Here is a 25,600-nt window from a genome sequence, read left to right as displayed (position 1 = left end):
GTGACGGGGATAATTGTAAGAAGTGAATTTAGAAAAGAAAGTTTGGGGCCAGATTGTGTAGGCCTTGGTGGCCATAGTAAAGAGTCTGAATTTTGTTCTAAGATGGAAAATCACTGGAGAGTTTGATGCAAAGAAGTGACAAGATCAGATTTATATGTTTAAGATCATTTTGGCTGCTTTGTAGAAATAAGACGGTAGGTGGGGAGGTGCCACTTACAGTCCACCATGGACTTGCCCCTTGTTCTACATCCATTATACCTCGGAGTCCTCTTAAAGGCCCTTCCTTCAGTATACCTCACTCTTCACCTCCACTTAGCCTAGTCAATGCCTAGTCATCTTTCAGAACTCATCTCAGATATCGTTTTCTCCAAAAATTCTCTCCCTCTACACACAACCCTCCTTGTAACACAAGCTCATAGCCTTGCATCTCTTTTGTAGCTCTTACCACAATTAATCATAGAAGTGGCTTAATGTCAGTTATATTGTCCAGTGGCCTGCTAACTCGTTCGCCTGCCGATGCGTCAGTGCGTAAGCCAGGTAGGGTATGGCCAAGTCTGTCCTCGCTCCCCTCCTATCCCCAGTGGCCATATCCCCGATGCGTAGCATAGCGCCTGGCGCTAGTCCGGTGCTCAGTGAACGCTTGTCGGAAGACTGGAGAACAGACAAATTACAGACCTTATTTCCACTCCACCCCTCAATAAGCAAGTGGATAGAGAATTCGAAGATTTTTATCCCCTCTTCTTCATTATTAAATTACGACCATCCCTACAAATAATAATGATGATAAAAAGATAAAGTGCAAACGCCGGGATGAGAAGAGTTGAGATCCATGCGGGGCTACATCCAGGACGCCTACCAAGGACGAAGTAAAACAGCAGCCCCAACCGGAGGTGAAGGGAAATCCCACTGCAGTCTGCAATGCGTAGTGGGCGGGGCTAGAGAATAAGGCCGTCCAAAGTCCGTGTCCGAGCGAGGAAGCGACCTACGAAGCGCAGCCGCAAGATGCTCGGGGCTGGTGGGACGAGGCCAGGAGGGGCGGGATCTCGCTTAGGGAGGTAGTCTTCTAATGGTCAGGAGGTGGGACGCAGGCCCCTTCCGTACGTTTTATTGGTTTTCCTAGGAACAAACGGCTCTCCCTGACCAGCCCTAACCCAGATGGTGCGCAAGCGTATTTGGGGTCTACCTGGAAAGAAAATGAGCGAGAGTCGTGAAACGCGCATGCGTCTCGGCACACACACACTAGCACGCTTCGTAGAGGGAGGGTAGGTAGGGTGAGGGAGACAATTCCCTCAGTGAGTCCGGCCCCTGGAAGCTAAGCAGAGTTCTTGAGCTTCCTCTGGGACCCTCAAAGTAGAGAAAGAACATTGAGTGCCCAGAAACTGCCCCGTTGGGAACCCCAGTCTCCACGCCCTGCTACCTTGTATTGTCCCGGCCGCACCCCAACCTTCCCTGAGGCGGGGTTGTTATTATGGTCAATTATTCAAGAAGCCTTGCAGCCTGACGCCATCTGTGGGCAGTGCCCCTTCCTTCCCAGTGGGATACCGCAGCTGTGCCCAAAACCCTAGGATCCCGAAGTTGCTTTCAGTAACTTGAGTTTATTGAGGACCTACTAAGTGTTAGGCCCAGGGCAATGAGCAAATCCCGGCTCTCTTACATTATACCGGACGACACAGACAAAAACAAGGTAATTCTAGACAGTGATAAGTGCCCAAAACAAAATGGCAGTGTGATAAAATGACTGGGCATTGCTCAATGAGAAGGTGAAAATGGAACTAAGACCCAAATTAGGTTTAGGCGAAGGCTATAGCCATAGCCAGAAGCGTTTAATGCTTGGGAAAGTGCAGGTACAAAGGCCCTTGTGGAAGGCAGACCAGGTTTTACCTAACTAACCATGGTCTCAGAAGGCGTTTGTAGATTGTTGTAAGTGCTAACAGGAGATACTAGATTTTGGTGGAACCTTAATGAAACATGATTTCTTTCTTTTTTAAGTAATTTATTTTTAGAGAGATGGGAAAGGAGGGAGAAAGAGAGAACAGGATGTGTGAAGCAGCAATCAGTTTTCTCTCTTAAGCCCCGACCTGGGGACCTAGCCTGCAACCCAGGCATGTTCCCTAACTAGGAATTGAACTGGCAACCTTTTGGTCCACAGGCTGGCACTCAATCCACTGAGCCATACCAGCTAGGGTGACGTGATTTCTTATTTTGCTGAGTGAAGAATGGATATTGTTAGGAAACGAGAAGATAGATCAATTCAGGTGCTGACAGTGCTTGGTGGCTTGAACTAGGTAGCTGGTGAGACATGGATGAATTCAGGATAGAACTAGGTGTGTTGGATGAGGGAAAAGAAGAAATCAGTCTGAGTCCCAAGCTTTTGGAATATGCAGGTGGGTGAGTGGTGGTGCCCCTCATGGAGATGGAACAGTGGAAGAGGACCAGGTGCTGGGGCGGAATCAGGAGTTCAGTCGTGGCCATGCTGAGGCTGAGATGCCCATTAGACATCCAAGCAGAGATGTGAAATTGGAGGTTTGAGTCCATGGAGAGGTCAAGGAGGGACTTGTCCATGAACACATAGAAAGTATTTAAGCCCTGGATTGTGGCAGTGCCATCTACAGACAGAGGGAGAACAGAAAAGGGCCCAGGGGAGAGCCCTGGGGCCCTCTATTGCTAAGTAGTACGGCAGAGGTGTAAAAGCTACCAAGTAAAAGTAGAGGAGGAAATAGGAGAACATGATATCTTCAAAGATAAGAGAGGAAAAAAGTCGAGGAAAGATACTGATTTTCTGGGTAAGCGCTTCTTAGAGGTTGAGAAATGGTCACCTTTTGGTTGTTGAAAACTTTATCAAGAGCAGTGCCTGGGAAGAGGTAGTGGAATGGGTACAGAAGTGCAGGAAAAGAAGAGAAACTGTTCTCCTAGGAAAAGGAGCAGAGATACAGTGTGCTAGCTGGAACTAAAGGTAAGCCCTGAAAGAGTTTCATCTATGAAAGATGCTAGAACACATTTCAATGATGGTAACCAATGATCCAGAAGAGAAGGGGAAAATTGAAATTTATTGAAGGCTTACGTAGTGTGTTAAGAGTTTTACAAACATCTGTCCTCACAATGTCTTACAGGTCATGAAATTGAGGTTAAATAACTTGCCCAAGTTCATGCAGCTACAGGTGGCAGAGCTGAGAAGCCACCCAGATTTTTATGACTCTTCATGCTTCACCACCCAGTTGCACAGACACACTGCCCTTTATGCTTAAATACCTGGGACATGCCTTGCTCTAGCCATAATGCCCCTGGCAAATCAGAGAGCTACTCTCATGCTGGGGGGAGGGGGGAGGGTAAGACTGGATTATTTTCTTTCTCCAATGCTGTAAGCAGGATATCTCCCCCCACAGCTTGATTATTCATGCAGTACAGGACAGAAGCTCTCCCAGGCCAGAGGAGCAGAGGCAAGCAGCAGAAGCCCCCAGAGGTAGGAGGGAAAAGGATAATTTTGGGGGTATACAGCAGGTTTCTTTTTGTGTCAGCCAGTGCAAGGGAATGCTGCAGGCTGCTGGTCCCAACCAGCTGGTGCCTGTGGCCCAGCATTCATCTGGGTCTGTTCAATGTAGCAAGAAGCCCACATCAGAGCCCAGTCTCCCGGCTGCCCCCATTGAGGCTGAGGCTGTGGGGGCGGGTACCACGCTCCAGCCTGCGGCCAGACAGGAGGCGCCGCAGGGAGGAGCTGGAGCTCAGATCCCCACAGCTTCGAAGATGGAGGCTTTCTCGGCCTGGTCGTCCCCACAGGCTCTGGGGCACCTGAAGGGGGACACAGGAGAGGACATCAGTGTAGCACAACCTGAAGCTCTAGGCTTTCCTGGGTACCTTCCCAGGCTTCCCTAATGCCTACCTGCTTATGCCCATGGGCTCCATTCCCACTGGGGTCTGGGGCTTTCCTGGACATCTGGAGGAAACGAGTGACCAAGCTCCGGCCTGGCCAGCTGCCCTTTAGGTCCCCCAGTGAATGGGCAGGTGCAGGGCCTGAGGGCAAGGGGACCTTCTGGTAGGTGGGAACAGGGCGCCGTTTCTCGGCCGATCGAGCACGTAGCAACTTGGGGGAAGGGCAGCGAGCTAGACGGAAGAGGCAGGCTTCAGAGCAGAGCCCTGGGGATAGAGACAGAGAGAGGTAGAGTGGGTAGACTGGGAGGTGCAGAGAGGCCCGACCCCTGGGCACTAACAACATGCCTGACCTGTATCTGCAGAGGAAACAGAAGCGGCTTCTTCCTCAAGCACTTTGGTATAAAGATCCCTGAAGACAGCTGGGGAGGAGAGAGAGACTGGGACTGAATGGAAGTGCCCAACGGACACACCTCCCATCCTGCCACCCCACTGTGAGAAGTCAAGCCCAGAGGAGTTCTCACAGCTCCCAGCCCCCGTCCCCAACCAAGGGGGCATCGTCCCCTCCCAGAGAGGGCACAATTCACCACGACGGACTACGGCAGTATCCTCCCCAGGACTTGGCACATAATGGTGGAAATCAGCGGTTTTTGTGCTAAGCATTTTACTTACATTACCTAATTTCTCAGTAACTTTATAGTATCTATGGTGGAAGTACTATTGTAATACCTGTTTTATAGGCGAGAAACTGAGGCTTGGTAACTGGCCCAAGCTGTGAGCTGTGGAATTGGTTTCAAATAACAAATCCTCCTCTTTTAGTCATGAAGTTATTGATGTTGTTTCTAGGAGGTTAGCACTCAAGCATTGTCTCCTGCAAGAGTGAACTCACCCTTTAAACCTCTTCAGGGACCTCAACAGTGTCCCAGATCCTGGTGGCCATCACTGGCCTTCTAACTCCTAGTGCCTGCCCTTTCCTGAACCTTGTTGGTGTTGCTGGTGGGGGGTGGGGAGGGCAGGGGGTGGTGGTAGTGGAGTGCTCACCAGTGTCGCTGGAGGTGGTGATGCCTGGGTCACTGTGGGACCGCGGCAGCAGCAGCAGCGGTGCGGGGGGAGCCAGATGAGGAGGCCGGTGCCCCGGTGGGGTGAGGGAACCTGAGCTATCGCTGAAACGGCGGGTGGGGGCTCTTGTGGGAGGGGCTGCCGCTGCTCGGCTGCCTCCCTTGGGGACCCTTCGCCTTAGCTCTGGGAAGCAGGGTCCCACCCAAGGCGGCCAGCCCTCCAGCCTGTGACAGCTGCGGGCAGCTGTGGGGGCACCCAGAGTGGGTGGGGCCTCCGGGGCAGAGCAGGAATAGGAGCGGGCAGCCCGAGGGGGCCTCCGGGGCAGAGGGCTGTCCTCAAAGGGGCCGCGAAGGCCGCAGTCCAGGCTGAGGCAGTAGCCTGCGCGGCTGCGCTGAATGGAGCGGAAGAGCACGTAGTCCACGGAGCGTACGGAGCCCTGCAGCTCCAGCAGGCACGAGTCCTCTGATGGGCTGGATCCCCCGGGGAGGTCGCCAATGGCTGACAGCACCAGAGACCCGCTGTCCATGGACACTGTGGGCAGCAGGGGGCGCAGGGTAGCACCAGCCCAACCAGGCCTAGGCAGTTCCTCTTTTCTCAGGCCCAGCCTCTAGAGGGCCACTCTGTCTCCAGTTTTATCTCAAAGGACACACAGTTAAGTCCAGGATTCCAAGAAACACTCCCCCCCCACCCCCCGCCGCCCCCGCGTGTCCACACGCCAGCAACTCAGACTTGTCTGCCCCTTCTCTGCTATCCCAGCTCTGCTATCCCAGGCAGCCAGCCCTTGTCCACCCTCCCCACTTTCCGCTCACCATCTACAATGGAGGCCACTCGCTCACAGATACAGGAGCCATCATGAAGCTGAGGATCAAACAGAGTGCCCTGCAGAAGACACAAGGGTCAAGGATCCAGCTCTCCACGCTGATATGGCCACTCCCACGTACTGGACAGAACTCTGGAGACCTAGATTCCAGTCCAGCTTTGTCGCTTTGTACAAGTCACTTATGTGAGCCTCGGCTTCTGTATCTGTAAAATAGAAATAATGCTTCCTCCCCCACCCACCTCACCATGCTCTAGGGAAGATCAAAGATGACAGTGGATGTGCTAGCGTTATAAGATCATGAGAAATATTATCTGTATCCAATGACTGCAGCTCACTCAGCTTTTCATGCTCTAGCCCCAGCTCCCTGGCCCACACTAAGCCCTGCTCTCACCTGGCTGTCTCCTCGCAGCCCCATGACAGCCTCATAAGAAGGGGGGCAATCGGTAGGGTACAAGGGCACTGGGCTGTCCATGGAGCCATTGTAGGTGATGCTGGTGGGAAAAGGGAGACAGTCAAAACCTGAAGGGGACTATGCCACAAAGATCTTCCCCGCCAATCCAGACTGCTGCTGAAGCCCCCTTCCCCTACCTTAGTTTCCTCAGCAGGACTCCACCAGGACTCACCTCTGTGCATCTGTTTCTGAGCTGCAGGTGTACTCTGGGGGGTAGTAGGGAGGCGGGGGCACAGGCGGTACAAATTCCTCCAGGTCCAGCATGGTGTGTAGGAGAGGGGCTGGGGGCGAGGAAGTACAGCCCAGAGGCCCCAGGGGACCTGAGACTGAGTGCTCAGGGGCCAGCTGCTGAGGAGCAAGCAGGTCAGCAAGCCCGGTTTCTGGGAGTACAGTTCCCTGGCTCCCAAACTCCTAGCTCATCTACATTTTTCTGGCCCTGCCCCCTTAAAGCAGCTCCGTTCTGGTCCCTCCCTCAGCCCAAATCAGCTTCTTCTCTAACCCTGTCCCCACCCAGGACCATCTCTGGCCCTGCCCATCTAAAAATTCCCCCTCTTTATGACCCCATCTGCACCCGGGATCACCACCTGCTCTCTGTCCTCACCAGAACATCAACCCTTCATCCCCACCCCCATCTAGGATCTTCTTGACTCCACCCAACTTTTAGTCCCACTCTCTAAAGACCCCTCTCCTGGTCGCAGACTGGACTGGCATTACATATTTCTCTTTCTTCCAATCGTTCCTCCTCCTCACCCACCTTGGAACATCACTACAATAATAGACATTTTTAGTAATGAACCATGGAAATGACCCCTGAAATATAGTCTTACTGTAAAGACATTTCTAATAGGTGATCCACAATCTCTGATGCTCAGAAGCCAGTGCTGTACTCACCAACCCCCCGAACCCTAGTCCCAGCAAACACACCCCTGCTCCCTCCCATTTTACCTTGGCCTTGACCCCAGCTACCCCACTCACCGAGTGCACGAGGTCCAGGGAGAAGATTTGGATGCAGCAGACAATAGCTGAGAGGCTACAGATTATGCAGGCACAAATGGTGAGCCCACAGACGCTGAAGAGCAGATTCTGGGAAAGGAAAGAGAGAAAAAGAGGGATGTCAGGGAGGTCTGGGGAGGAGTAAATTCCACATGTTCTGGGCCTGTGAGGACCCCAGAAAGCGAGGCATGGTAGGGGAGGAAGGAATGGTAGAGGTGGGGAATGCATGCTCACCTTGAGCACCCCTCGGGCTTCATCACAGGTGGAGTTAGGGGCAACTTTCAGTCCCTGCCCTGACTCTAGACAGGACCGGAGGAAGGAAATGGATGGACAGCACAGACAGACCTTTCCTTCCTGAGTGGGAGTGGGGAGGGTGAAGCAGACAGGGTCAGGACAGACCCAGGTGTCCCTCACATGTCCCCCAATCAGTTCTCTCTGGCTCACCCTCCTCAAATCTCACCATGGAGCAGTCTTGGAGGTCTTGGGCCAGCTGGGCGTTCTTACAGGAGAGAACAGAGCCAGCCATGCTGAGCATGACACACAGCACCGAAAGCAAGGAGAAGAAGGAGATCTGGGGAAAACAGGGCACAGATTCAGGGCTGGGACCCTCAGGAGTGGAAAGCTACCAAGAAGGGAGGAACCCTCTTTCACACACATTCGTGCCTGGATGACGTGGAGAGCCAGTTCCCTTCTTGAAGGCATAAGTGGGCATCCCCTCAGGTGTTGGGCACCTGCCTCCCAGTGGGCAGCAGACCCTGGCACCTACCACTAAAGTGAATGGCCGCTTCCAGGACACAATGCCAACCACCCCGGAGAACGCCAGCTGGAGACAGAGTGGGCACAGGCTTAGCCCGGCAGGAGAGGCACCTGAGTGAGCCCCTCACCACAGGGTGCACCCAGCCCTGGAAGGAGGGAAGAGAACCAGGAGAGGGAGGAAAGGCCAGGACTTGGGCTGGCAGATGGTGTGGAGAGGTGGGGCCCAAGGAGCCACCCCCACCCAATAACTGTGTGCCCAACTCACCGAGAATCCAGCCCAAGATGGGCAGGACCTCTTGATGCTCTCGGTGGTGGTGACGGAGGAGGATACCATGCTGAAGGTGACCACCAGGATGCCCAGGAGCACCTGGGCCAGCCCCAGGGTGAGCAGGGCCTGCAGCCAGGGTCGGTGGAGGCGGAGGTGGGTAAGGCCCCAGGTACTGGGCCGGCTGGTAAGCGAGCGGCTGGAGTCACTAGGCGAGGGCATCATGCCTGCCTCCTGGTTGCCTGTGCCTCACTCGGCTCCCCCTGCCACTTGGGAGCATCTCAGAGGTGCCCAAGGCCCCGTCCTTCCTTCTCTCCACCCAATTGGCTCTAAAGCCCACCCCCTGGCTGGGTCCCCTAGGGCCTGGCCCAGGGACTCCAGCTGGGGTGGGGGCCAAGGGAAGGATGTCACAGAGGGGCCGCGGAGTGCTCCCTCCCCACCACTGGCCGGGCACCGTGCCCGGGATGGCGATGAGGACGCCGATGAGGACGCCGGGGCACAGGTTCATCGCATCTCCCTAGGGAAGAGGGGCACCGAGAAGGGCCGGTCCAGGAGTGAGGAGAGGAAGTGAGGAGAGGATGGAGGTCGGGAACCCAGGAAAGGGTAGGGAGGGTAAAGACGAGAGGATGGCAAAGAAGTCTAGAGAAGAGGGAAAGGGTCGGCGTGGGTGACTCTAGAGGGGCGATCGATGTGCCCCCGGAGTGTCCAGTGGGATCCGAGGCGGGTTGGTGGGGAGAGGCCACGGTGCGCTGTCTCCTGAGTCGCCTGCACCGCTCCCCTCCCCACCATGCTCCGTTCCCCTAGCTCCCGCTGCAGCGGGTTTGGAGCGGGGAGGATGGGAATGGGATGGTGTGAGAGGAGGGGCGTGGCTGCGCGGTGCACCCCGGGAGTTGTAGTCTTGGCCAGAGACCCTGAAGGAGGGGGAGGGCAGGAGCTGGCGACAGGGTAGGCAGGCGCATCTACCCGTAAGGTAAGGCACTCTCCAGTCCCTGCCTTTAACTGGATCCAGGCCCGAGTCAACCACCCTTTGGGCTCCCACTTGGGCCCCACCCAGCCTCTCAGGCCCCTGGTCCCACAGCGTTCCCAGCAGAGGCAGCGGCTCTCACCGGGTCATTAATGGAGGAATGGGGAGCAGGGCTCCCGGATTCCACGCCCAATCGCGATTCCACCCCCAGAGGTGGACTTCCCCCGCTCTTCCTGCGCCAGCCACCCAGTCAGCGGGCTGTGCTGCCCCACCCTGGACAGCTCACAATTCACCCTAAAGCCAGGCCTGAGCTTCCTTTTGGAATTCACTCTGCTTCCACTCCAGTTCTCTTCATAGTTTCTTTTTCATAAGGCCTGGTTCCCAGTAAAAATTCCAGAAACAGGAATGAGTTCCAGTTCCACTTTCTTTTTATTTAAATAACCGAAGCAACAGCCTTGGCACAGCAAAGGGAAGCTTGGTTGGGGTGTGTAAGGGGTGGCAGCATTGTGGCCTGACTGGGCGATGGGGGCGGGGGGGACGTGGTGCAGTGGCCTCCCCACACCCTTAAATCAGGTTCAGCAGTCACAGCTGTGGGGTTGGGGGGCACTAAAGAGGAGACATCGAATAGTAATGTCTCACCAAGTCCCAGAGACCTCAGGGAGGGGGGCTAAATCAGCCCCCTCAAGTGGCAGGGCGAGGGCATCCCAGTCAAGGGTCACGGGGCCCGGAAGGCATTTTCGGCAGCCCCAGCGGCTGCATTGGCAGCTGCGGTTCGCACTGCAGGGTTGGAGAAAACACCTGCAGCAAATTCTTGCTGGGCCTTCTGAAAGCTGGCACCTGTGCGGCGGTACAAGGAGTGGATCTGCAAGTACAGGGCAGAGAAATCACAGCACGTTCCAGCCACTGCTACTCCACTCAAACCCAACACCACCACCGCCACCGCCGCCACCACTCTCCAGCCTGCTGCTCCAGGTTTTCCTTCTTGGCGCCCTCCCAACACACACACAAACACTCCCCCTACCTCAGAGGTCCATTAGCTTGGAACCCGCCCATCAGCCTGGCCCTCCCCAGTTCCTCCTGAATGTTCCACCCAGGCCCCTCGGGACACATGATCTCACTCTCTTGGCCCCACCTTCAACACAGCCCCTCACCCGCTTTAGCATCACAATTCCCAGAACAGCGATGCCAGTGAAGAACAGGGCAACCAGAAGCATGAGCACAGCTACAGCCGTGTTGGTCTTCAGCACCACCAGAGTGGAGATCCAGCCACTGTGAAGAGAGACAAGTGTGACAGTGAAGGTGGCCTGTTCACAGCTCAGTCTCTGTCTTCCCAGCTTCTCCACTGGTTGTTTCAAACCTACCCTATTCTCACCCTTTCCATCGAGGGTCACTCTATCAGTCTGGCAGCTTTCCATGCACCACAATCCCAAACTACATCCACTCTCTTCATAGTTTAATCCCAGCTTTTGAACCATTAACTCCTAGCTCTCCAAGCTCTCTTCCAGACATCTTCACTCTAAATATGGACACTTCTGTTGGAGATACTCCCTCTCCCTTTCAACCATGATTACACATACCTCCTCCAGTAAGTCTTCTCAGATTGACCTTCCCCTCAATCTATGCCTGTCTAGAGTTCTGTCTGGGCTCTCTATCCTGGAAGTATGTTCTCTCTCAGTAAACTAGCGCTCCCCAAGGATAAAAATCACATTTCCTTGTGCTGACCAACTCCCACTCCAGTACCCTGACTTGGTCTAGAGCAGTGGGATGAGAGCAGACAGCAGCCTCACGGACCTGAACCCCCAACCTGGGATGCCAATGGCCTGGAGGACAAAGAGCACATCTTGGGCGAAGAAAATGAAGAAGAAAACGAAGAAATTGAATGAACTGTCGCTCCTGCAAGAAGAAAAAGTGGGGAGAATGGGAGAATTAGGGATGGAGGAGCAGATTGTGGGGGTCCATTCAAACTCCCCCATCCCCCCGGCCCCCCAACTTACCGGAAAGCCTTATACATGGGGCGGTACCAACAGACGAAGGAGCAGGGAGTGAAAAGGAGGACCCAGAGGACAGAGAGCCCGAAGCCTGAGCCATTGCTGGTTTCCACACAGAAGCTGGCAAGGCAGGCGAGGAAATTCAGGAGAAGAGCCAGAGTGCTGCCTAACAGACGGAGGGACAGGATGACGGCTCCTTCTGGACTGCAATGAAAGCTCTTCCCCATACAAACCCACCCAATAACCCTCACCAAACATGGCAGGATACGGAAAGGAAGGTCATTTCTGCCCTTACAGAATCCTCAACTCAGCAGGGAGACAGAAAAAGCAAATCTCAATCATGTATAATCCCCTTTGCAAAGACAATTAAAGGATTCAGAATATGTTCATTCATGAGGACAAGGGAGGGGGACAGAGCAAGAACACATATTTGCTAGAAGGCTGGAGAATAAGTTCTAAATTGTATAAAAGGAGTAACCCAGAAAGATCCTAGAGAGATTAGCCTTCAACTCAAACGGGAAAGAGAAGCGAAATATCTAGTTCTAGGTGAGTGGGTTCCAGGGCAGGAAAGACGTACAAGTTACTACCTGTACTCTTTCTCCAAAAAGCTTCTCACTACTCACACATCCAGAGGTAGTACATGGTGGACACTGTCTTCTGAAATTCTTGTGGGATCTCCATGGAGATGTCCTGGAAAAAGCAAGGCTGAACTGGGCAAAAAGATGGTAGAGGGGGCCAATTGTTCTGTCGAGCTGTAAGGCAAAAAGAGAGCAGAAAGTAAGGCAGAACCAATGAAGGAATCACTTCCCCTTCCTTCCACCCTAGATCCTCTCTTCTAACTCCAACTTGGGGTCAAAGGAGATGAGGGAGAGGAACAGAAATAATACTGAGCCCTGACTGGTATGGCTCCATTGGTTGGGTGCTGTCCTCCAAAGCGAAAGGTCTCCAGTTCCATTCCCAGTCAGAGCACATGCCTGGGTTGCGGGCCAGGTCCCATAATGGGGCACATAGGAGAGGCAACCAATTAATGTTTCTCCCATACATCGATGCTTCTCTTTCTCCCTCTCTCCCCTTCTCTCTACAGAAACATTGATGTGCGAGAAAAATATCAATTGGTTGTCTCTTGCAAGCCACCAACCAGGGACCTGGCCTGCAACCCAGGCATGTGCTCTGACCAGGAAGGGAACCGGTGACCTTTTAGTCCTGGGGATGAAGCCCAACCCACTCAGCTACACCAGCCAGGGCAAGAAAATCTTTGGGATGGGGGGAACCTTGAGTTTTACTACTTACAACTTTTAAGTACTGTGCCAAGTACCGTATTTTGCTGTGTATAATGCACACTGTTTTGCCTAAATTTCTGAGGGAAAAATGATGTGCATTATACATGAGTAATGCTAATTCCATATCTATATAAATGTTTTTAAGTCTTTTATATATGGTTATGCATTAAAAGAGTAACTCTAGAAAACAATAACTATTTCTGTATGCAAAATAATACCCTGGGATATAATAATCAGTTTTTTTCCCTAAATATAAATAAGAAGTAAAAATAAAAAAATTAAAATGGAAGGTTTTTTTTCCTGAAAGTTTGGGTCAAAACCGTAGGTGCACATTCATGGCACGATATGGTACTTTTGTGCAGGTGACCTCAATTAACCCCCACAACAATTCTGTCAAACAGGTACAACCATTATTCTTATTTTACAAGTAAGGAACCTGAAGCACTCAACATTAAGTAACTTGCCTAAGAGCTCACTATTAATAAGTGATAGCACCCTAACTCAAACTCTGCAGTCTGGCTGCAGTACCCATGCTCTTAGGTTTTTTTCTTTTCTCCTTTAAACTGTGAGATTTCCTCCCTGCCCTATCATGGATCCACTTACTAGCTGTGCCCCCCAGGGCAGCATGTTGCAGCTCTCGCTCTCTCCGGTCCAGCTCCTCTGCCTTCTTGTTGAGCTCTTCCTGCTTCTTTAGCAGCTCTGCTGTGGCTGCCGCAGCTGAAGCCTGCCCAGTATGAGCAGAGAGATGTGAGCCCTGGGTCCCAGGGATGGCCTCACTTCCCAGCCACCACCCACATACCCTGTTTACCTGGGTGCTGTATGAGCCATAGTTCTTGGGTTCTGTGGGGCTGAGCTTTCTGGAGGACTGGGAGGGAGCTGAGGGTGGAGGCAACGGGGCAGGGACAGGAGGCTCATAGGCTGGTGGTGGCTGCTGGGTTTAAAAAGATCTTACAGATCATTTAGTCCATTCATAATTCAGGAATCTAGAATTGGCCTGAATACCTTTACAACTAGAATTCATTACCAAAGACAGAAGCTCCCCTACCCCAGTCGACAGCAAGCTAGTTCTTATGTTTATGTCAGAGACCTCCTTTAAAACCTGCAGCAGCTCTCTTCACCTCACATCAGATTCCCTAGCCAGAACTCAAAGCACTACTTCCCCAACTTTTTAAAACTCTATTTCTTATTCCAGTGAGACAGATATGTCTAGTCCTCCTTAGTAACTGCCTTCTAATGGCACACCTTAGCAGAGTCTGTTTTCTCCTCAACTCCAACTAGCTTCATCCTTGCTTTTCTTCAGAGCCTCCCCAGACAGACCCTTGGTTATGTCCTGGCCAACCTCCAGGTCCTAACAGGACAGACATTTAGAGCTCCAACTGGATGGATCCTTGACCCTGGTGTCTCCAGAAGAATTAGGCATCCCATGGCAGACCACTCTCAGGGAGCTAATAAGAACCTCGTGTTTCTTCCTTCCTTTGCATGCAGAAAAGCCCCCTGTACCCCGACAGAGTGGGCTTACTGGCATACGCTCTCCTTCCCTGCCCTCCTGTGCTTTTCTGACTCTCACCTCTCGGACCTCAAAAGGGTTGTAGACGTCAAGCGTGGCATACTGCTGGCTGGGTCGGTGCTGGATCACAGCTGGGTCCTGCGGGCAGAGACCTGGGGCTCAGCAGGCACCAGACACCTCACAGGGAACTCACAAAGGCCTCTTCTAAATTGGCTGTGGCCCCAAGGACTGCACCTTGGGGGTCACGCTCTTGTCCCAACATTTGCTCCAAATCCTTCACCCCTCACTGCCAGTGCCAGTTCCTTACAGGGGCAGAGCCCGCTCCCCAAGGCTGCTCACTAGTCTGGAGTCACCATCGCCCCCACGTGGCGGCCTTTCCACGGATCAAACGTCACGAATAGGAATATGACTTAGCCCCATCCTCCAGAACCGAGAAGAGTCAACCCAGTTGCCCAAAGGAGGCCGGCGCAAGTCACCTGAAAAGGGTTGTCAAGTTCGCCGGCCTCAGCGAACGGATTTCCACCATCTCTGCTTTGAGCCATAGTTGCAACTGCGGCCTAGGCCGCCCCCTTCCCTACGCGCCCCTGCTGCGGCACTAGCGGCGGCAGCGACTCTCAGTGTTCCCTCCGCTCCTCTCGGTCCGCCCCGCTTCTCTGTGCTTGGATTGGCTACACCAACCGGAAGAGTCACAAGGATTCCTGCAGCAGTACTGGGTTGCGCCTGCGTCTGGGCGAAAAGCAAAGCCGGAAGTATCTCACGTGACACCTCTAACCTAGTCCTGTTGCAAGCACCGCCTCTTTCTTCCACGTGACCGCCCCACCAACGAACTACACCTCCCAGAAAGCTTCGCGTCTGAGTCACGGTCCGTCCCAGTCTCCCGAGATGTATGATGGGAGTCTTGCCACCGGTGGTGGCTGCCGCCTTGAAGTAGCCCAATTGAACAAAATTTTTCCCCCCCTAAAAACCTGGATATCTGGTTCTAGCTTGTGGTCCAGCCTAATGGCTCTAGTAGTCGGTCCTTCTTCCCAACCCTCATTATTCCTGACCAAAGAAGTGCCATCTCATAACCCTTTTATTCTACCGTCCAAGAAATGTTAATCCCACTCATCACTACCCTCCCCTGAAGCAAACTAGATAAACCGGTGGCCTAATTTTAGAAGGTAAGATGGGACTCACTTCATACCCAAACTCAGAAAGGTTGCCGATCTCCTCATCCCTCCACCCCAGCATTCCCAAACCTCAAACTCCGGGGATGGAGGTCAGATGAAGCACGTCATTTTATTTCACAAAGACTATACAAAATTCCTTATAAAACATGGGATGGATGCCACCTGGTTACCTCATCCTGCCCCTATCCAACTCAACTGACAAGGGGCAAGTGAGGATGGGAAAAGTATAGAATGGAAAAGCATTATGTACAAGGCAGGGTACAAGCTCTTTCATATTTACACTATTTCACATATTCACAGGTATATAGGGAGCCAAGAGGAAGGAGTGAGCTCCGGCTCTGTTCTCTTGTATAAAAAAGCACCAGTGTCCTGGATTGGACACCCACTGCTGCTAGAGATGCAGGGGGGTCCCGGGTCTGATCGTCACCGACTGATATCCCGACTGGAGTCCCACAACTTGGAACTGGGTGGCTCAGCCCGAAGGCGGGTGAAGAAAGGATGCTGAAGGGCTTCACCCAAGGTCAGACGCTTAGCAGGTTCATATTCTAGCATGCTTTCAATCAGATCGAAGAGCTGGTGGTGTTCCTCTGCCTCTGAGGTCAGATACCGCTGGTGGTGGAGGGCAGGAAAAAGGTGAGGCACAATGCCTTACAAACCCTGCCTTCTTCAAGGCCCTAACTTTTAATTTTGGAGGACGGAGACTCTGCTTACAACCATTACAAACGCTATCTTAGCAGGACCACACCGTGTCTGCTTCTGATATTACAGCTTACCCTACCTTCCCACTAGCACAATCACTGCCTCATACTCTGAAAGTTCCTCTTATTTGTGTATCCTTGTCAACTTCATGAATCTTCTTTATCTCCACATGACATTAAAATTTAAGCTCTTCAAAAGTCGTTTATTCTGTTCTCTGACCCAAGGAATCCAGAACACTGCTTTGGTCTCTGATTGGCTCAAGAAGGACATGGCTGCCTGATAGCCTTCCCTCTACGATACCACTCCCTCTTATCTCTCTTCAATTAACCAAAAATGTCTTCCTTTAGTATTCCTCCCCTTCTTCCTAACCCTGTGCCTGGGAAATACATTCCAGAAGCAAAACACCTTAGGAAGTGACCTCTGGGTGGTGGACACTACTGATCCCCAGCCTGGCTCACCCGCAGTGGTTTGCAGTTTTCTCGAACGTAGCGCCCAGCTGATGTGTTCTCATCCCAATCCAGGCGACCCCGATAGAAATATTTCTGCTTCCTAGAGGGGAAGGGGAGGTTGAGGAATCAGGAGGCTCCTCTTACTGTGGGATAATTCCCTTATTCCCCCATCTGAGTAGCTGGGAGGGGAGGTGTCAAAGAAAAAAGAAAATGATGTGATATTGACCATTTGTATAGAGAGAAGGAAAAGGGTTAAGTCCCTCCCACTCAAAGTTCACCTTGTTTTTCGGATCATCCGGGAAGGGATAGGACCCAAAATCCTTTCCATCATGGCTAGATGCTCTCTGTTGTCATGGGTCTGGGAAAGAAAGCCAGAGGTAAGCATGGGAGTAGGAAGGGATGCTGAGGACTAGCTGCCAGGAAGATAAGCAATGTGGAGAAGCAAGGAGGCAAGTCCTCAGCAGATAAGGAAATCTGGGATGAGAATGTCAGGTGGTCGTATAACCACTTACTTGGAAGAGAGTGAAGCCAACATAGTACTCAAAGATGATGCAGCCTATGCTCCACACATCACAAGGCTGTGACCAGCCCAACTCTGGGTAGGAATGGGAAGGAAAAGGTGTTATGATTTTTGGGGGATGCAACCCTCACCACCACACCCGCTTACATACTTGAACAAGCCTGTCCTTCCCCCTTACCCAGGATGACCTCTGGTGCCCGGTAATGGCGAGTGGAGACAATGGTACTATGGTGTTCATGGTCAAAGGTGGCACTGCCAAAGTCTACCACCCGTACAGCTGTGCTCTTCACACTGCGCTCATCTCGCTTCTAGGAGCAAAGCAGGAAGAGAATGACCCTCTGCACCACAGACTGAGGTTCCAACACTATTCTCTGACGTGCTTTTGAGCCTTTAAAAAGCAACTTTGACCTGCCTACCTGCCCCCACACACTCCAGTCTCCTGCCTTCCTTATAGCCTGCAGAGTTCTTTAGGCGTTTGGAAGGAAGAGGATAAATGAACAATTATAGACTCGTAGCAAGTTTCTGTGCATCTGAAAACAATACGCAAGTGACTGGTGCTTTTCTGAAAATATGTATGTAACAAGTTGCAAAGGGAGGGAGAGCTTCCTTTGGCGAGATTGCCATGAACTCTCGTCAGTCAGGGAGCTGAGCTTTCCTTACAAAAAACAGAAATTCAAAGCAAGAACCTTAAAAGCATTTCCGCTAGATTAGAAAGTTATCTGAAATTCTTTTTCCAATTTCTCTTCCAATTTAAGTCTCCTTTAATCTCTCCCTTTCAATCTATTCTGGTATTCTGGTTTTAGTCAGTCAGAACCAGACCAAGAGAAAAATGTGGGAGAAAATAGTAAAAAGAGGCCAGAAAGGGCTGAGAGAGAGGCAAAGTGGTACAGCTGCCTGCCCTCATTGGTCAAGGGGGAAAACCCGTCCATCTTACCTTCTCTAGGTTGTAGGTGAGCTCATAGTCTGAATTCACAAACAGAATATTTTCAGGCTTGAGGTCCGTATGTGTCAGCTTGTTATCATGGAGGACTGCAGGGGAAAAGGCCAGGTCATGGTTGGTACAGGCAGCCAGGGCTAAATGGCGCCAGCTGATCCCAGGCTTGGTCACCTAGCTCCAAGCTGGTGAGGAGGCAGGTCCAAAATCACTACACTGCTTTTTGCTCTACATCCAAATGAAACACCTGGTCTAAGACATCCTATTAATGTAGATACATATGTGATTCTCAACTGAAGCATAAAGAGTTTGCTTATTAATGTAGATACATATGTGATTCTCAACTGAAGCATAAAGAGTTTGCTATGGCTTGTATTTTTGACCTGACATTGTGTGAATTCAACTCTGCAAAACTGTATTGTTAAGGACACTCAAGAGTAACTATGTACTAGTCTGGATTCCCTACCTGGCCCCTTGGCTGCGCTACTCCCTGCATCCACCTGCTTTGCTGGGAATGAAGAGGATCTCAGCTTAGACACATGTAAACCTCTAGCTTGAGTCGTCCTTTTGTCTCTTTGTGCTTGCTGCCTGACTTACACTTCCCAAGGAAGGGAATGAGGAAAAAAAAAGTATTAAAGTGCTTTGATTTCAAAGGCTTTGTCTTCCAGCTCCTCCTTGGTTAGATGTGAAGTAAAAGCAATCAGTGGTGGTGAGGACATCAGTCAAGGAGTTAATTCAGAAGAGGAGGAAATGTCAACATGACAGTGAATAACAGAAGTGCAGACAATCAAGTTGACTGTTTAGGGGCTTCACCAGGGCCCAACTGAGACAGAAGAGGTCCAATGGAGGAAGGGACTGCCCCAGAGTCCACCTCGGCCCGCCCCACTCACACTTGACGGCCTGGCAGAGCTGGAAGGCCATGTGGCGCACTTGGTGGATGGGGTAGGGCAGGTAGTTGTTGTCTTTGAGGAAATCGAAGGTGCTAAGTCCCAGAAGCTCAAAGGAGATACACATGTGGCCATGGTAGTCAAACCAGTCAAACATCTGGACACAGAGGCTGGGAAGAGAGAAGGCGGAAGGGAAATGAACGTCTGATGAACTCCCATCTGCTTACCACTCCTCCAACAAGAAGGGGCTGCAGAGCTGTTGATACTGTACACTTGTGTAAAAGCATGCCAGCTAATACTGCCAACAAAATTCAGTTCAGCTAGTAAATGGCCTTTCTGGCAGACATGACAGGAGAGGCACTACCTAGAAAGATTCAAACCATTTTCCTGAAAACTTTTAAACACTTAAAAAAATTTCTATTTGCTTAAGAGCTGCTAAGTGCCAGACTCTAGTGCTGACCCTGAATTGTCAAACTGTCACTCCTAAATCCTGACCCCACCTCCCATTCCTGAAATTCACTCACCATAAGCTACCATTAGGCCCATGTTTGTATCAATTGTCTTTTTATGTGTTCACTTAACGCTCTTATATTTGGCTTATGGAATGTATGTGAACAAAAATATTACATATAAATGTCTGTGACCTCCTCAGCATAGTTCTAGGTAATAAAAGCCCTATTTTTTTTTTTTTTTGACAAAAATGTTAATTCTCAGAGTCATTTCCAGGGTAGATCCCTACAGAGGCCACCCTAAGCTGGAGCCAAACGACAGAGCAATTTAACTGCCTAAAAAACAAGGGAAATGAATTAAGAGCATATCACAGACCCTCCTTTCCTGCTCTAATGTTCTACTACTCTAAGATGATGAACAAAAGATGATTGGATGAGGAGACTCTCCTGCCTGCCTTAGTCAGGTTGGGCAGATTTTCCTGAGGGGTGAAGCTTCTCAGCACCCCCACATACTCCTTTGCTTGCTTACTACTTCTTCTTCTTCTTTTAATCCTCAACAGAGAACTTTGTTTTTAAATTGCTTTTAGAAAGAAGGAAGAAACGGAGAGAGGAATGAAGTGAGAAAAACACTAACGTCAGAAATATCAACTGGCTGTCTCCCACATGCACCCAGACCAGGGATCCTGTGCTTTTGTACCCGTGATCCAACCTGAAACTTAGGTATGTGCCCTGACCGGGAATCAAACCCAAAACCCTTGGCTTGCAAGACAACGCTCCAACCAACCAAACCGCTGAGCCACACAAGTTGCATGCCTGCTTACTTCTTGTTGTCAGGGTCCTTCTCGTTGATTTTCTCCAGGACGTTGATTTCAAGTCGAGCTGCTTCCTTATACTTTTCCACATTTTTAATAATCTTCAAGGCAACTCGAGCCCCACCCCTGTAGGTTGGCAGAAGAGGCTTTTGCTGGGTTCTCAAGAACATCTCAAATTGAATGGGGCTGTCCGGGCATTAAGGAATCCTACATTTGGCTAATCAGCAAATAAGCCCCAGATAACCCTCACTACCTCTTTATGCCCAGCAGGTATGGGGGTGTGGTGGCTGACAATTACCTGCGATGGTCCACACACTGCACAACTCTGCCAAAGGTCCCCTCTCCCAAGGTGCTTACGATTTCATCTGAAATGAAAAAGACCAGGGTCGGGGAGAGGGAGGGAGAGAAGGTGGGGAATGAGCTGAGTTGGAAGTAAAAAGGGTACAGCAACCTGGGGTGAAATGAAGGAAGGGGGAACAGATACAGATGGTCACAGGGGAAGAAAACCCCTGCGTGATTCCCACCACCTTTAACCCAGGGGCCATGAGAGCTGGGAGTGGACAGCAGAGGTCAATTCTCAACAGCAACTCAAACCACCCAGATAAACAACACCACTGAGAAAAGGCAAAAGAGGCTGTGACTTAGGTTGGCTCGGGACGTTAGGATGGCTATAGGACCATTACAGGCTATAGGAGTGTTACGATTTGGCTTGTACATCGCTCTTGTAGCCAGTCCCCGACGTGGTAGATGAGGTGGCCCTCAGCGTCGTCCTCTACACTCTTGGCTCTCCGGCTGCTGTGCTGCTGTCGGGGGGCAGGGGGGTCGGAGCAAGCCAGGTGTCGGAGCGGGGGCCGGAGGGAGGCGGGGTGGGTGGTGGAGGGGCCACCGGTCACAGGCGCCCAGCCAGGGGGGACAGACGATGATGGGGGACAGTGGAAGGGAACATGTCAGATGCAGTAAGGAGGATCGGGGTGAGAAGAGAGAGCGGCGCATAACCCCAAGTCCCAAACCCAAAACAGGAACAAGGAGAGGCATGGGCAGAGCAGAGAAGTGGTGTCGTTGCCAATGTCATCCACAACCCCATGCTCTACACAATGCCCTTCCAGGCAGGCACAAATCTTCCCTTTCCCCCACCCAAGCCCACCTGCTGAGGGGGCCATGGAGCCCAGGGCTTGGGGGAGAAAGGCAGTTCACAAGCAAAGTTCCCATTAGAGAGTGCAGGCCTCTGGGGCGGAAGAGCTGCTCTCAACACAGTAAGGCCAGCATGCCAGGGAGGGCAATGGGGTTCACAAATGCTCTGTGCCCATCCATCTCCACAGCAGACTGTGGGGCCCTCCACAAGTCGAAGAGCTTCCAAGAGAGGAGACAGACTCAGTGTCCACCTCAGTGTTCACGCCCCAATGCTCAGCTGAGAACAAGGATACTTCTCACTTACCAGGGTCCCAGAAGGCTGAAGAGGAGAGGGAAGAGGAAGGGCCTGGGCTGGCACTCACCGAAGACGAGCGACTGAAAGTCCGGCTGCGCCGCCTCCGCCGTCTGTGCTTCCTCCGGCTGCTGCGCTGGCTGCGGTAACTGGTGTTCTCCCGATGGTATTCGTAGGAATGCCGGTAGTCCGTGTCATAGTACGCATCTCCCCGATCCCGGCTATAGTCATTGCGTCTATAGCTGCCACAGTATCGCCGGTCATAGGCTCTCCGGTCAGAGGAACGGTCGTCATAGCTGCTGTTGGACAATGAACACCCATTAGGTACATCTGTTCAGGGTACATTCCTTGCCACACCATGTGACAAGGTCCTCCCTCAGTGAGGACAAGAGTACTGCTGGAAAAATGGCTCCCAGACACCCATCAAGTCTATGAGAGGACCAAGGACCACAGAAGTGAAGTAACTAAGCACAGAGTACTCACCACCTGCATGTCACCAAGACCTTAGAAAAGACAACCTCTGGGGGTCACCTCCTCCCCGACAGTGATTTAATTGAACAAAGAGCCATTTCTTTTTCAAGCCTTTCCTGATATACAGCTTTGCTTTAAACTATCCCTAATCCATCCCTCCCGCAGAATATGCCAAGTTATCAAAACCAGGCAGACCCAACTCTGTCTCATCTATTAGCCCATTAGCTACCTCAGCTCCTAGTCTTTTTAAAAACCTTTTTAAATTGATTAATTTTAGAGAGAGAAAGAAAGCAAGAGAAACAATTTGTTGTTGCATTTTATTTATATACTCACTGGTTAATCCTCGTATGCGCCCTGACTGAGAATTGAACCCACAACCTTGGTGTATCGGGACGACGCTCTAACCAACTGAGCTACCTGGCCCGAGCCAGTCCCTACCTAGTCTTCTGCATTTGCTTTCCTGTCACCTGGGATACTTCACCCTTATATTCCAGACAAGCTTAGATGTCACATTCCCTGGGAATTTTCCTCAAACTACACCTCCTGTCCTAGTCCAACCAAACCTACTGGATATTTCCTCAGCTCCTTACTGCATACTTCCTCTAAGATAACACTCTTCACATCACAGTGCAAATGCCTGATTTTGTCATCCATCTTAAACATCACCTTCACCCAAGTGCTTAGCATGGAACCAATAAATCTTTGTTGAACAAATGAATGAGTGAGGGACCTTGAGTATGAGGCCTCACCTCCGGGAACGAACATGGTAGCTGTCTTCCCGTCGATGCCTTCGTGTCCGGTCACTGCTACTTGACCAGGAGCGGCTTCTTCGTCTCTTATGCTTTCGGCTTCGATAGTGCTCAAGGTAACTCCCCCGGCTGCCTCGTTCTGAGGAATGGTACCTTCGGGGATGCGGCATCTGGAAGGGAAGAAAAAGCAGAATTAGTGGGAAAAGTGAGTTTTCAGAAGTCCTCTTCAAGGACTGGCTGCTCCAGAGGTGCTAAGCTACTTTCTTCTATTTCTTTTTACCACCTCTGTGCTTATAATCCCTCCTTAATGGACTACATACAGTACTCGCCTACTAACTAGGGCTGAGAACTTTAGGAAGTCTCTCCTTAACCTCCTCAATCCCTTAATTACGCCCCACTCAGCACATTGTTCCACTCTGATTTTCCTCAAACATGTCTCCATAAAGACCTTCAGGTCTGGGCCAGAGCTCCTTACAGGTGAAAAGGTGTAACTGATGGAGAATGCCATAATTCCTCCTTGGCTGAGATCTAAGATCTGTGTCATGCTGAGTTCCTTACAACTCAAAATCTAAAGCGTTAGTATACATTGTTACGATAAATGTTTTAAAGTTATTCAGAGTGTATCTTATTTCTCCAGGTAAACCAACTGTGTCCTGAGGGTATGAATCTCATTTACCAATTTCTACATACAGCAGTGTATACCAAATACAAACAAATTCTAGGGACCTGGGCCTGGCCCCTTGAACTACCTTAATCATCTCTTGCATCTCTGGCCAAACGCCCCTTGAGAGATTTTAATACAGGTCCCAAGCTGCAGTCAGCTTCCTATCTGGCCCCTCCCTTTTTGTGCTGAGGAAGTACAGAATAACTGGTTTTTAATTAACATCAGCACTACTTCGTTAAGAGCCAGCCCCTTTCCAGTTATTGGAATTGGAATGGCATGGTGCATAAATCCTTTTTCCTTCAGGGAAAGATCAGAGAGAAATCACTGTCACAATCCAGGAAGATGATAATAGGAGGGTAAAGTGAAATAAAATAGGCCTATGGGCAGAAATCTTGGTAGGGAGGAGGATTAGGTGTGGAAGAGCCAATGGCCCAAAAATCTGGCTCCCACTCTGAGCTACTTCTGTCCACCGTCCTCAAATTGAGAAGGGGTATATCTGATTCAGTCCTAGCTTAACAGGGCTTACAGGAAGCCAAGAAGATGCAAACACAAGATTCTCCCAGGTACACCATCATTGCTTAGCAATATAAATGTTATCTCATCTCACCACACAGAGACTGCCACCAAAGTTCCTCATAGGTCTTCCCCTAGAAAACATCTCCAGCCTACAACCTTTCTCAACTTCTAAATCTTTGTTTTCCTTTCTTACCCAGAAAATCCAGAACTAATTTCTGGAGTCAAACTCTTTCCGTATCCTTTAAGTGACAGCATGGTTGTCTCCCCTCTTTCCAGCCTTGGTCCAACTTTGACATCCTGCTCTTTCTCATCTTTGGAACCACTGCTATCCCTACTCCATCACCCTACTTTGGTCCCTCCCAAGTTTCCTATAGGATACTTCCCGGATACACCTAAGGCAAGCTGATCTTCCACCTTCACTCCTGCAGCTTCGCAGGTCTCAACCCCCTTCCTCTCCAAATCTCGCCCTGGTCCCTTGCCCCCAACACAAGCCTACCCCTCCCGCCCTGCGGTCGCCATCTTTCCGCGCGGACGCGCGGCCCGCCGGACCGCGCGCTCACCGTTCTGGCGGCGAGGCCCGTGCGCTTGTCCCACAGGAAGTCCGTGATGGCGGCGGCACTGCGGCCGGGAGTCCCGGCACCCCCGCGGCGACGAAGTGCGGCTTCAACCCCCCCAACCCGAGACCCTGGGACCTCCCGCCTCGTTCCCGGGCTCCGCTCCAGTCCCGCCCGCCCCGGCTCCGTCCCCGCCCCGAGGATCCGCCGGGCGCCGCTCGCACCGCCCCCGCCCGGGGCCCGATCCCAGCTGGGTCTTCGGCTCTTGCCTCTCCGATCCGCCGCCGCCACCGTGAGCGAGCACGTACGCACGCACGCCCTGCGTCGCTTCCCAGTTACCCCGGGGCTCCGCCCCCAGGGCCGCGCACGCCTCGGCGTCCTCGCCTAGCTCGCGGGACTGGCGTCCCCAGCTAGAGCTGAGGGAAGTGCGGAACGTGGAAGTTCGTAGGCACCGTGAAAGAGTCGCTGTGGCTCATCAGGCTCTCTCTGCCTCGTGTCCTTCTTTATCCCTCCTCAATTTTTTGCCCCTTTCATGAGACTTTGTTGACTTAATTAGGTTTGGAGATTTAAAAGAAAATATTATTTCCTGGCCGTGTGGCTCACTTGGTTGGAATGTCCTCCCCGTATAGCAAAATGTTGTAAATTCTATTCCCGATCACGGCACATACACAGTACGGCGTGAGCGGGAGGCAACCCATCAACGTTTCTCACTTCGATGTTTCCTCTCTTTCTCTCCCTCTCTAAAATCAATGAACGGGTGAGAAAGAAATAGATAGATAGATAGATAGATAGATAGATAGATAGATAGATAGATAAAAGCGTTGTTATTTAGAGAGTGTTGACGCTCCGCAAACGTTTTGAGGCTGAGGTCTGATCCTCCAACATCGTCTGTAAATATCCAGTTTTTAAAGCAGTTCGGCTACCTAATCACAGCAAAGAGAGACTTCGGCCTTGTGGAGTCGAGAGCATGGCTGTGAAGGAAAACTTTGAGAAATAGAGGGAAGGAGAATCGAGAGCCAAAAGAGGGGAAATCCCTTGAGAACTATATGTTACTTACTTATACATAATATGAGAAGTGTAAGTATACTGAATTGAAAAAAAAAAAAGGATTAAGAGAAGCAGACCTTGAGAAACACTGAGCAGTCACGCGCTGTAGAAGGAATTCAGAAATAGAAAGGGAAATGAAAACCTGAGGATAACTATATTAAAGTCAGAATATCAGAGGGGAACTGGGATGGAGGATTGGCAGATTGAAATTAGATCAGTTAGCCAGAAAGCGTTTAGGAAAATTCCCTAAAATAGAAGAGAAAGTGTAATGAGAGGCTGAGAGGACAGAATGGCAAATTCACTTCCTCTT

General features: G+C 51.2%; 3 protein-coding genes across 8 annotated transcripts; all 3 read right to left on the bottom strand.

Moving 5' to 3' along the window:
- Positions 1–2,590: 2,590 nt before the first annotated feature.
- Positions 2,591–9,029, bottom strand: ENTREP3 (endosomal transmembrane epsin interactor 3). Its single transcript, XM_054563397.1, has 12 exons — positions 8,209–9,029; positions 7,954–8,010; positions 7,648–7,758; positions 7,422–7,541; positions 7,170–7,277; positions 6,367–6,539; positions 6,135–6,234; positions 5,733–5,802; positions 4,906–5,454; positions 4,218–4,286; positions 3,878–4,131; positions 2,591–3,786 (listed from the first exon to the last, which is right to left on the bottom strand). Exons 1-12 carry the CDS (start codon positions 8,431–8,433, stop codon positions 3,613–3,615), a joined length of 2,010 nt encoding a protein of 669 aa, XP_054419372.1. The 5' UTR covers positions 8,434–9,029; the 3' UTR covers positions 2,591–3,612.
- A 559-nt stretch (positions 9,030–9,588) lies between these two features.
- SCAMP3 (secretory carrier membrane protein 3) lies at positions 9,589–14,606 on the bottom strand. 2 transcript variants are annotated; one of them, XM_054563357.1, is made up of 9 exons: positions 14,424–14,606; positions 14,008–14,085; positions 13,249–13,371; positions 13,044–13,164; positions 11,784–11,912; positions 11,167–11,326; positions 10,964–11,065; positions 10,324–10,441; positions 9,589–10,034 (listed from the first exon to the last, which is right to left on the bottom strand). In XM_054563357.1, exons 1-9 carry the CDS (start codon positions 14,487–14,489, stop codon positions 9,888–9,890), a joined length of 1,044 nt encoding a protein of 347 aa, XP_054419332.1. In that variant the 5' UTR covers positions 14,490–14,606; the 3' UTR covers positions 9,589–9,887. The 2 variants fall into 2 exon arrangements, with proteins under 2 accessions (XP_054419332.1, XP_054419333.1); XM_054563358.1 differs by having other exon boundaries at positions 13,249–13,368.
- A 605-nt stretch (positions 14,607–15,211) lies between these two features.
- Positions 15,212–24,385, bottom strand: CLK2 (CDC like kinase 2). Of its 5 annotated transcripts, none has more exons than XM_054563352.1 (13): positions 24,250–24,385; positions 22,510–22,679; positions 21,360–21,588; positions 20,582–20,669; positions 20,165–20,231; positions 19,876–19,992; positions 18,609–18,775; positions 17,719–17,813; positions 16,963–17,092; positions 16,777–16,859; positions 16,543–16,622; positions 16,274–16,364; positions 15,212–15,725 (listed from the first exon to the last, which is right to left on the bottom strand). In XM_054563352.1, the coding sequence occupies exons 2-13, from the start codon at positions 22,677–22,679 to the stop codon at positions 15,540–15,542; spliced, it is 1,503 nt and encodes a 500-aa protein (XP_054419327.1). In that variant the 5' UTR covers positions 24,250–24,385; the 3' UTR covers positions 15,212–15,539. The 5 variants fall into 5 exon arrangements, with proteins under 5 accessions (XP_054419327.1, XP_054419328.1, XP_054419329.1 ...); XM_054563353.1 differs by having other exon boundaries at positions 20,582–20,666; XM_054563354.1 differs by having other exon boundaries at positions 21,360–21,585.
- Positions 24,386–25,600: the final 1,215 nt, after the last annotated feature.

The sequence above is a fragment of the Pteronotus mesoamericanus genome, unplaced genomic scaffold (assembly GCF_021234165.1).
Source record: "Pteronotus mesoamericanus isolate MK-2021 breed Mesoamerican mustached bat unplaced genomic scaffold, CSHL_Meso_final scaffold_705, whole genome shotgun sequence".
In the NCBI taxonomy this organism is placed as follows: domain Eukaryota; kingdom Metazoa; phylum Chordata; class Mammalia; order Chiroptera; family Mormoopidae; genus Pteronotus; species Pteronotus mesoamericanus.
The sequence above is the reverse complement of the archived record's forward strand: the minus strand, read 5'-3'. Positions and strand labels throughout refer to the sequence as shown.

Excerpts from the sequence above, each read along its gene's own strand:
- CLK2 (XM_054563352.1), bottom strand. The coding sequence starts at position 22,679 with ATGCCGCATCCCCGAAGGTACCATTCCTCAGAACGAGGCAGCCGGGGG. Across the intron at positions 21,589-22,509 it reads TACCATGTTCGTTCCCGGAG|CAGCTATGACGACCGTTCCT; the intron begins GTGAGGCCTCAT and ends ATTGTCCAACAG. Across the intron at positions 16,365-16,542 it reads CGGATGATCCGAAAAACAAG|GAAGCAGAAATATTTCTATC; the intron begins GTGAACTTTGAG and ends CTTCCCCTCTAG.
- SCAMP3 (XM_054563357.1), bottom strand. The coding sequence starts at position 14,489 with ATGGCTCAAAGCAGAGATGGTGGAAATCCGTTCGCTGAGGCCGGCGAA. Across the intron at positions 13,372-14,007 it reads ACCCTTTTGAGGTCCGAGAG|CAGCCACCACCAGCCTATGA; the intron begins GTGAGAGTCAGA and ends TTTTAAACCCAG. Across the intron at positions 10,442-10,963 it reads ATCCCAGGTTGGGGGTTCAG|TGGCTGGATCTCCACTCTGG; the intron begins GTCCGTGAGGCT and ends CTCTCTTCACAG.
- ENTREP3 (XM_054563397.1), bottom strand. The coding sequence starts at position 8,433 with ATGATGCCCTCGCCTAGTGACTCCAGCCGCTCGCTTACCAGCCGGCCC. Across the intron at positions 6,235-6,366 it reads TCAGAAACAGATGCACAGAG|CATCACCTACAATGGCTCCA; the intron begins GTGAGTCCTGGT and ends TTTTCCCACCAG. Across the intron at positions 5,803-6,134 it reads GGCTGCGAGGAGACAGCCAG|GGCACTCTGTTTGATCCTCA; the intron begins GTGAGAGCAGGG and ends TGTCTTCTGCAG.